At 30.0% G+C, this 11165-nt stretch overlaps 1 protein-coding gene across 2 annotated transcripts; it reads right to left on the reverse strand.

Moving 5' to 3' along the window:
- Nucleotides 1–664: 664 nt before the first annotated feature.
- Nucleotides 665–2733, reverse strand: LOC111406187 (pre-rRNA-processing protein ESF2-like). 2 transcript variants are annotated; one of them, XM_023035440.1, is made up of 2 exons: nucleotides 1817–2733; nucleotides 665–1379 (listed from the first exon to the last, which is right to left on the reverse strand). In XM_023035440.1, exon 2 carries the CDS (start codon nucleotides 1366–1368, stop codon nucleotides 973–975), a length of 396 nt encoding a protein of 131 aa, XP_022891208.1. In that variant the 5' UTR covers nucleotides 1369–1379; nucleotides 1817–2733; the 3' UTR covers nucleotides 665–972. The 2 variants fall into 2 exon arrangements, with proteins under 2 accessions (XP_022891208.1, XP_022891207.1); XM_023035439.1 differs by having other exon boundaries at nucleotides 1523–2720.
- Nucleotides 2734–11165: the final 8432 nt, after the last annotated feature.

Genomic DNA, 11165 nt, shown 5'->3' on the forward strand with positions numbered 1-11165 from the left:
GGATGGAGAAGTGGATGTGAGGGTGAGATACCAGTTTTCTCTCTGTATTTTTGGTCTATGAGAGATTTTTGAGAAGAGAAGCTCTTTATTTTTATAGAGAAAAGAACTGCAGACAGAGGACTGTAGAGCACAATCCATTTAAGGACTATATACCAATTAGAATAATTCATGGATGACTCCAAATGGTCAAAATGTATTGAGGGTTTGACATTTTAACAATGCTGTTTTGAGTTACTTCTGTCTGATAATGAAAAGCCAAAATCGATAAGGAATGATGTGGTTCTGCTTGACTTACTCGGTTTATAGTATTTCGTGCAAGGATAATCTTTACCTATGTGGGCTAATATTATTCTCTACAGCCAGTGTATTCTGAGCATCAGGTCGAATAAAATATATAGGTTCAAATGCTGTCACTAATCTACATTTCCTGTTTTCTCCCTTCTTTGAATTCGTCTCAGCTTCCTATACACGTGCTTGTTGAAAATGATGAATCATAGTCACAAGCGGATGGAAAGTTGGGTGCCTTTATCCAGATTTACTTTTGAAATATTCTGGTTTTGGAGAAACGGAGAGAACAGTACTCATATTTAGGAACAAGTGTTCGACTGCATCAAAGCCTTTTTCTTCTAATGCATATTTTCGAGATCAATCTGAGTAGCATCTGGAACATTGAAGGGTTTTCTTGATCATATAACAGCCTTGAAAAAATTTAGCGGATGAGAGAAAATTTAAGTCCTTGAGTAATATTTATGTTCACGACATAGAACTGAACTCTGTGAACTGAGATTTGTGTGATGAATCAAGAGAGAAAACTTGGCTGAATCTGTTTCATGATATTGCATTGAATTGGAAATCGAATACTACAAATTCTATTTAGAACTTTAGCATTCATGGAAATACCTTATAGGGCTAGAATAGATTTAGGCAGAATGTTTGGAGGATAATTTTTGTTTCATATATATATATGCCTCGTTATTTTTTCTTGGATCTGCCAGCACTGTTTGCCCTTTGTCCTGGCTTGATTTTTGCTGCTTCTATTTCCTCCTTATATGTTTTCTTCTCTTCGTGTTGGTGATGTTTCTTACCAAACCATTTTCTGTGATCTTTGTTTGCTGCATAGCTTCCTCCAAACTTTCCAGTTGACCATTCTTGAAGACTCGGGCCGGAGGAGGCATCAGAAGCCATAGAGTCATCACTTTCACCCTCTTCAGAATCATGAGCATCAGCTTTTCTATCAATGGTACGATCTTCATCTTCAGCATCGTCTTCATCATCATCATCATGTTCTGGTGAAGCAATATAAGTTGTCCACCCGGACTCGTTACTGCTACAGTCTTCATTGTCTTCATCTATTTTAGAGGAATCCATTCTTGCTAAAACTACAGAAATACCAAAAATAAAAGAAAAGGGGGAAAAACACACAGATTAACAAGAAAAGTAATGACTTTTCCAAATCGAATACTATTGTCAATCTACAAATCTTCCTGCAAAGAACAGTCATATTTGATAGTGCATATAATACCTTCATTATTGCAGGAAAAAAGTAGTGATTAGCTGTCAGCAGCCCCCATAAAACTTTGCCCTTATTACTAGAAGACACTTTACAGGCAAATTAATCCTATTAGTAAACAGAATTAAGTTGTTTTTATATTGAAGATGCTTGGAACTACCATCTTGTTTATTCAGCTGTCTATCTCATAAATATAAAGAAGCTTTTGAAATGGGAATACAGATGAGCCCCACTCTATAAATGACAAAGAATGTATAGGATCAATGATTTCAAATGAGCAGAAGAGGCCCTCTTTGGTAAGAATACCTTTAATTCTCTGTCTTCATCAACCAATACCACCACTCCATGTGAATTATTGCAGTGAATCCAACTGTGTTTTGGCATATTGTATAAGGTTTTATTGGATTAGGGTTTTAGAAGGTAACCCCTTTCTTTCTGTCCTTTTTGGCCGGTGATGTCTTCATCCTCATAAAGCAATCATTTTTTGTCACCAGGAGGTAATAACATTTATAACGGTAACTAGAATTAGACAGGACCTAATGGGATGATGAAATCTACCTTACCGAATATGCCATGGCCCATGAGATAAATGCTGTAGTTAAGGTTTGCAATCTGGACACATTTTTAATAGTTCTAGTGGTGAAATTTAGATCATAACAATTTTAAACAAGGAAATATAAATCTATAGGTCTAAATCATGAAGGAGGAAGACTGTGGCAGGTCGAGGCAGCAATGAACTATGAATGATGAAACCATTTATGAATTTATTGAGAATAAAACCTGGTCGATGTACAAGTGAAATCAATTATAGATGGATTGGTGACAATCCTCTGATGATATTCTGTTCTGATTCTTCACTGGAATGTTCATCCTTTGGCTTATTATCTGTTTAGACTAAGACAAGAGAGGACCCTTTGCCTTGTTTTTGGTCTTTTGGGCTCCATCTCAAGATGATTTTTGGAAGTTGTCAAATAATGGGACAACATTTCCTTAGCTGGAGATTTGATTCAACTTCTTGTTTGCTTGCAAAGGTGTGTTCTTCTTAAATGCTTGATTATGGCAGCAAGGCGATGTATGTAAGAGGTTGACACTTGGGCTGTGGGAATGGACAAGTTAGTGCTGAAGCCTTTGTCAAGTAGTTTTCAAAGGTATAAATATGAAAAATTTGAAAGACACGTCACTCAGTTCTATTCGAGGCCTATATCACTAGTTTTCATGTATACTATAACGACATATAAATTATATAAAACATGTTCATGTATCATCAAAATAGAATTTATTCAATTCGTGATTGTAGCAAAGATGAATGGTCAAAATTCTTATACACTGATTATTATTTTTATAATTTAAATAAAATTTTACCCTTGACACACCGGACGACTCATTTGAGATTTGAGAACAATAATTTTGAATCTTCTATTTTGTCCTCATCTGAGAAGATTAATCTTAATTTGAGTTCTCATTTGAACTTTTAACTAAATCAAATTGCTCATTTGAATTTTTTGCACTTTAATAATCTAATGAAATCGTGATATTCCATCTTATGTTAACTATTTAAAAAGAGAGAGTAGTCCAAACCTGTTAATCATTGTTATCATACTTACTTGTGTCGACTTTAATATTTCAGAGATATAAAATGCAATTCCTTGCTGCTACGAGCTTGAATTTACTTTTAGAGTTGCTTCTTGTACTTTCTTTCTACCCACTACATGTTTCCTCTCCATGAGTATTCAAACATGTTCTTTAAAAATTGGTTGATTTTGTGGATCAAAGATTTGGTGATTCTTCTTATCTATCGACCAGTGTCGGTTTTAGGTACGATTATTGTCCTGTCATGTCATTGCCTCCTGTATGTTTTCTACACACTAGGACAAATTATTAGGCACCAAGTTCACCAGATTAGGAAAAACGTTGACAATTGTTGATACTTTGATCGGTTAAGTCAATTGTCAAAATAAATATGTTGGGATTGAGTGTGTGAGAAATTTACGGACAAATTTGGCTAGAGTTTAGAAAAATGAATAGCTTAGTCTTTGCCTACAAATAATTTATAGGGGAAAAATTCTTGTGAATTAGGTTAAGATGTTGCATCCCTAAATCTCACGTGTAACTTCTCTATTGGTTTAGAGGCCCGATTTGTTGATGCTAGCTTCCTTTGATGTGTTAGTTTCCTTAGCGAATTGAGTTTCTTTATAGAGATTGATTCTCTTATATTTTTCATGATCCTCAAGAATCTTATGATAATTTGTAGGAGTTGATAATATAATTTCCTTCTTTTTCGAAGATATCCCATAACTCCTCTCGGAATCATGGATTCGAAAGCCTTGGCCGCCCCAGCCCTAAGGACTTCACTCAAAGCATTCGATAGGGATGGGTTTGGCTGGTGTTTGAGGTTCATACCTAGTAAGGATATTGTGCGAAGACCATGAGGGATGACTCAATACCATCAAAGGCGAGGCATAATGGGTGATTCTCTCTCTCTCTCTCTCTCTCTCTCTCTCCCCCCCCCCCCCCCCCCCCCCCCCCGCCCCCCACCATAATGAAAAGTTAAAACAATTATTATTATTATTATTTTATTGTTTGTGTGCTCTTTAAAATAAGGAAAAAAATTATTTCTTTTGTGTTATTTTTTTAAATATTATTACAAAATAAATTATTTTACACCTCCAAACGGACTTGTTTGATAGAATCGATTATAAGATATGAGATGTGCTAATTAATAAAATGTTGAAGATAAGAATGTGTAAAAAATAAAGTTAAGGATGTAAGAATTATAGTAAGCAAAGATTGAGGACTTAAATGAAATTTAAATGTGGTGTAATAAATACCTAATATAATTATCCAAAATATTTTTTATTTAGTACATAATAAAGCAAAACAAAAGTTTAACCCTTCTGCTATCTATGCATGCACTCGACCTCTAAGGTTGAACCATTGGTCCGTCTTGCCAAAGTGATTTTATGCTTGGAATAAAAATATAAGAGAAGAATTGATGATGTCATGAAGGGTAAACTTGGTATGTCAACAGACATCAAAATTTTCAATTAATCTACAAGTACAGAAATATTTTTTTTTTAACAGAATGGGTGCAGAAAGGCTATTGGCAAAAACTATTTTTAGCAACAGATAATAACAGGAAGACAACTGTTTTTCTTTACAAATTCTGTAAAAAAAAAAAATGTATTTATAGTATTATTCCAAAATTTTTATAGAGAAATTTAAAATGGATGTTTATATTGATACCAAACATTTTGTTTTTGGCACTACATTTAATCCCTATTTGATATAAATTCTTTAAAATTCATTTTTTTGTAAAACTCATTTTCAATTACAAATTTTTCCAATAAAATAATTTTACACGTTTCCTTATTTTTAAATCAAAATTCTTCAAGAAAAAAAATTATTTTCTCAAAATCTATTCTAAAAAATCTACATTAAATGGTTCCTTAATTGCATTGAAAATCTTTAACTTTTATTCGTTATTGTACCTGTATTCTTAAATTTTTTGGTCGCAATCTTATCATTGACTCTCCATTAATCAATATGTATATTTCACAGCAATGGTTACTTCTTCTTTTTGAAGTCACTTAGTCCTAGAAAATGGTTTTTAAGGCTTATGCGTTTACCCCTACCTTGTATATAAATTGAAAATATTGATTATACCCCCCGGCATAACCCAGTAGTGCAAAAGATGGGAGTGAGTAGTCTCAATCTTGCTGGCAGTCACAGTATGAGGGTTCGATTCCTAAGATATAGAATTGGACTCTTTGTGGGTATAGTATCGGGCAAGTTCTTGTTCTCTGACCTATTGAGGCACATCCTGCGATTTACTTCCCTCACGAATTGAGGGCCATCATTTGAGTTCTTTAAAAAATACCCATTTTTCAATTTCATGTTGAATAAATTGAATTAATGCTCTTAATAAAAATTTCTTATATTTTTATCTATATGTTAATTCTACCCTTATATATTTAATATACTACCATTTAATATAATTTAACTTCATTTAATATCATCTTAAGTGTAATACTTATTGTTTTATATTGGAGTACTTAAAATTTTACATTAATCAAATTAAGTTTAATTACTTAAATTACATNCTCATTTTCAATTACAAATTTTTCCAATAAAATAATTTTACACGTTTCCTTATTTTTAAATCAAAATTCTTCAAGAAAAAAAAATTATTTTCTCAAAATCTATTCTAAAAAATCTACATTAAATGGTTCCTTAATTGCATTGAAAATCTTTAACTTTTATTCGTTATTGTACCTGTATTCTTAAATTTTTTGGTCGCAATCTTATTATTGACTCTCCATTAATCAATATGTATATTTCACAGCAATGGTTACTTCTTCTTTTTGAAGTCACTTAGTCCTAGAAAATGGTTTTTAAGGCTTATGCGTTTACCCCTACCTTGTATATAAATTGAAAATATTGATTATACCCCCCGGCATAACCCAGTAGTGCAAAAGATGGGAGTGAGTAGTCTCAATCTTGCTGGCAGTCACAGTATGAGGGTTCGATTCCTAAGATATAGAATTGGACTCTTTGTGGGTATAGTATCGGGCAAGTTCTTGTTCTCTGACCTATTGAGGCACATCCTGCGATTTACCTCCCTCACGAATTGAGGGCCATCATTTGAGTTCTTTAAAAAATACCCATTTTTCAATTTCATGTTGAATAAATTGAATTAATGCTCTTAATAAAAATTCCTTATATTTTTATCTATATGTTAATTCTACCCTTATATATTTAATATACTACCATTTAATATAATTTAACTTCATTTAATATCATCTTAAGTGTAATACTTATTGTTTCATATTGGAGTACTTAAAATTTTACATTAATCAAATTAAGTTTAATTACTTAAATTACATTATTTAAATTAAGTTTACCACTTAAAATCTAAGCAAAATATATTAAATGTTGCATTAATATAATCATAGATTAATTATCATATATAATCATATTTATTATATTTTTAATATGATTATGTATGTAGACGAGCTTTGATTTTAAGTGATTAAACTTAATTTAATTAATCTAAAATTATCAGTACTCGAATATGAAAAATCAACTCTATACTTAAAAGGAGACTACGCGAAATTAAATTTTAATTAATCTGCCATTAATACCACATTTAATTTATTATAATGTTATTTTATAATATACATGTATGTATATTATATTATTCATTATTTATATAAGTGAGTTTCACTTAAAATTAGTGTTCACCTACTTATATAATTATATTTTAATTACAATATATAAAAAAATAAAATGTGGAAAGAGATGAAAAATGTTCAATTTACCATTCTGTCCTTATATAACATTGTCAATATTTTCATTCAAAATTATAAATTTCACGTTTAATTAATGAATAGTTGATAATATAAATATTTAAATACAAATGACAATAAATTGAAAAGAAAAAATTGCTTAAATGAGGTCAATAATTATGAAGGAAAGAATCAATGATCGATAAATTATCCATCAATCTTAAAAACCTTATTGATTACTCCTAATAATTAGGAGTTACTTACACTTCCCATATTTGTATCCACACACTAAATTAAGCTTTGCATATCAGATTCTCAATTACATATTTTCACTAGATCCATTTTTTTTAAGTATTAATAAAAATTAATATTATGTGTTCTGAAAAATAATTAATATAGTATTGATTATTTATTATTGCGTGTTCATTTTTGTATAAGTATAAAAATTGATGGTAATCCTGTTACTTATTAGATATAAATATATAAAGAAAAGAAAAATATTTTTATCTCGATACATTTAAATGGAGAAATTTTATTCCTCCATTTGTATTAATGCCATTCAAAGAAAAGGAAAACTTTTGTTTAAGATTTTTCACTTCGACATCTATTTTGAATGTAACTTTGATTTCTAATTTGAAATAAATGATCTGGATAAATATGACGAGCATGAGTAATGTGTAATTTTTTTTCTAAATATGTTTATATAAGATACTTTTTTATTTTTATTTTTTAGGTAAAAAGGTTCATGGTACAGACAAAATGAGTAATTTTTTAATTTGAAAAATATTTACGTACGTTTAGTTTACTTATACGTAAACATTTTAAACGTAATCAAATGTACATCTTTTAATTTGATTTTTCTTTGTGTCTATCTGTATCATAAAATTGGTAGATGTGCTGTAATAGTTGAAAATAGGTCCAACCAAAGTCTAACATAAACAAATCACTATATTTCAATTTATTCAACATTTGCACTTTATGTACGTAATTTTTATAAGAACTTTTTATCTATATGTATGTTCTTTAACAATTTTAATTTTTTCTTTTAACATTATCAATTGTCGAACTTTAAAAATATTGTGTATATTGTAACGACCCGAATTCTCGGAGCACGAAGCATAAAAAAATAATAATTTATTTCTTTGGTTCGACCCCTTTGATGTTAGCCAAAATGTTTTATAAATCAGAAAGTTTTTGATTTTTGAAACATATAAAAATATAATGGAAGGTAGTTATTCATATAAACTTAGGCAAATATAGCAAAATTATTTGGCCTAGCAAATGTCTATTAAAAATTATAAAATTTTTACAGGGACTAAAGCATTCATATATGTACCACATATAAAATTTTGGAATCTTCACAATAACGTTTGAATCATGAAAATATTGCTCGAATTCGACCCGATGCAGTTTACTAAAACAGGCATAACTTTTTTTTGGATAATATTTTTGAGAAATTCCAAAGGATATTATTAGAAGACTCATAGACCTTTCAAATCCCACTGATTTCACTTAAAAACATGCAACATAATCCAAGTTATACCGTTTTCAAATAGGAGGATAGAATCTGAAATTTTAACCCAACATAAATTAAACTTCATACATATTCAATCCAACACTTCTAAATTCTAGTTAACATGCATTGTCTATGAAACTAGACAAAATAAACTTTAAAATCATTTCTAAAAAGTTTCATCTAAGTATGCATAAAATGTTTACATAAATGGAAATTTTTGCTGGAAGTAATGCAAACTTTATTCGATTGTGTCACCGTCAATTTCAAGCAAGTTGGTGATTAGTCAGTTTGCTTACTTGTAAGTTTTGATAACACTATTTCATTTATCATAATCATCTCTTCATATCTCGTGTAAACCACCAAACTATGATTCTATCATGGGTAACACAACAACAAGTTCAACGCAAACGAAAACATATAAATCTTACATCATTTACAAAAGCGCCGAAACATCCCTACCTTAATGCTTGGAGTTTGAATCCCCTTTTGTGTCCAAAGAAATAGAATGCAATGTACTTTTAACGTCCTATTCAAAGAATTTTCAAATTTAAAGGTTCTTTAATCTATGGAAAATGGCAAATTAAATTGGAAAGAAAACGTGGTAAGGGAGTTTAAATTTGAGTTTTTCAAAACAAACAAGTGAATTAAAAAAAAAAAAAAGAAGAGGACGACAGTTACTAATTTAGATTTTAAATCAAGTGGTGATCGGCAATGCATTTAAAAAAATGAAAGTGGTAATTGATAATGTAAGTTGGGGGGGGTGGTTATGATTTTGAATTGTTAGTCTTAATTGGATATGGATAGGAACGTGTGGATTAACTTCCCACTTTGATTCCAAAAGATAATGTAAGTGGGAGGTTATGGCTTTTGAATTACAAAAAAGAAAAAAATGGAAAGGGCATTGGTGGGTTTGGTGATTAACGTGGCCCAGATTTTTCTTTCTTTGATAAAATGGCAGTTATATATATATATGGCTAAAAGAATGGAAGTTCAAAAAGATAATATAAGTGGGAGGTTATGGCTTTTGAATTACCCAAAAAAAAAAAAAAAAGGAAATGGAATTGGTGGGTTTGGTGATGGAAGTTGCCCAAATTTTTCTTTTTTCCCATTTTTTATTTTTTGGCTTTTTTTTTAATATTGTTTATTTTTATGGCTAACCAAGATGGGTTTAAATAATAAGGTAAGTTGGGATGGTTAATGCACTGTACAATAGGTTATCTAATCTAACTTTTAAGGATTTAATATATTTACAATTATATAAAAAGTGTGTCATCAAAACAATGTAACAAATAAAATTTGCCGTCTAAAGAGATTTTGACACCTTACAAAATTTTTACAAACAAGTACGTGAAACTTTACTATCATAACCAAAACTTCAATTTGAACTCTTAAGGAAGTGTCGTAGCGACGTAATAATATAACCCAAATTATAATTGAGTTCGATAATTTTATTTTGGAACGAAGCAAAACATTTTTTTTCTCTCGATTGCTACACATATCATTCATTCTGTACATAAAACGTGTAACACACATGCTTATTACTAGTATGAGCAAAAAACCGTAGTTCATGTAAATATCTCAAGTGTATAATGTCAAAAAACTAGTAAAGAGAACTTATTGAGTCTGAATTATTGTCTACAGTTTTTTATTGAAATATTGATTTAAATACATCTAACTTCTATTTTAGTCAAAACAAAATCAATGATTTTTTTATTCTTAATCAAAAAATTACTAAATCATGATAATAATTAAAAATTGTACAAATCGACTAATTGAATACTTATGTATGGCAAGTGATAGGGTTCTCAATTTTTGTGTATCAGGTCAAATTCTCTAATACTCTTTATGTCCAAGACCATTTACTCGAATATTGCATCTTTTACGCCAAACTTCTTTCCTTGCGCAATAATCACCTCTAAGTTGGGGTTTTACATATTAACACAATATAAAGCAAATATTTGCTCAAATAATCAAAACTTAACCAATTTTAGGAGCCTAGGTAAACGTTTAAACTCAGGAAAATAGGCCCATTAAAATATTAGATTAATATCCTTAGAAAATATTATAGGATTGAAAACTAATCACTGGACAAGAATATTGGTTTAAAGGTTCTATGAAAAAGTGGCATGGTTTTTTTTTTTTTTAGCAATGATATATGATACGTTACAAATCACGTTCCAATTATTTTTCCTTACTTAACTTAAAAGTGTCGTCTTAAATAGTAAAATGGCAAGTAAAGGTCATTTCCCGCAGAGGATTGGTTCAATTTTATCAATTTTGCACTAAAAAGTAAAATTAGTGATTATATACGAAATTAATTAAATGGAGGGGGGAGGGTGGGGTTGGTTCGTTTAACTAAGTAAAGCGATAAATTCGAAATAGAGAATATTTGAAATTTGAAATAAACTAAGCGGTTGTCGATTGAATACAAGAAAATGTGATTGGGGGTTATTTCATCACCACGAGAATTATTTTCATGTCAACTACCACAATATATTTTCGTTCTCAAGATTAACAATAATTCAAGAATAATTACAAGCTCAATTATCTCAACTCTTCTTACATATTAGCCTAATAAAACAAGCTCTTCACTCGACAATGGATTAAACACATTAATCAAGAGAACTATAAAGCACAAATTAATTGAAAATCATAACTTGAGTTTAAAAACACCCTCAATCACAAATATATTTAGTTACCCATGAAATATTCACAAATAAATAACAATTTCTTACAAAACATTGATGGAAAATGTGAAAATAAAAACTTATTAATAAAGAGAAAAATTGTGAGAAATCTTCTATATCAATGGATCTTCTTCCCCAAACTAATGCACCATCTCCATGTTCCAATC

This window comes from Olea europaea, chromosome 12 (assembly GCF_002742605.1).
Source record: "Olea europaea var. sylvestris chromosome 12, O_europaea_v1, whole genome shotgun sequence".
Classification (NCBI taxonomy): Eukaryota; Viridiplantae; Streptophyta; class Magnoliopsida; order Lamiales; family Oleaceae; genus Olea; species Olea europaea.

Excerpts from the sequence above, each read along its gene's own strand:
- LOC111406187 (XM_023035440.1), bottom strand. The coding sequence starts at position 1,368 with ATGGATTCCTCTAAAATAGATGAAGACAATGAAGACTGTAGCAGTAAC.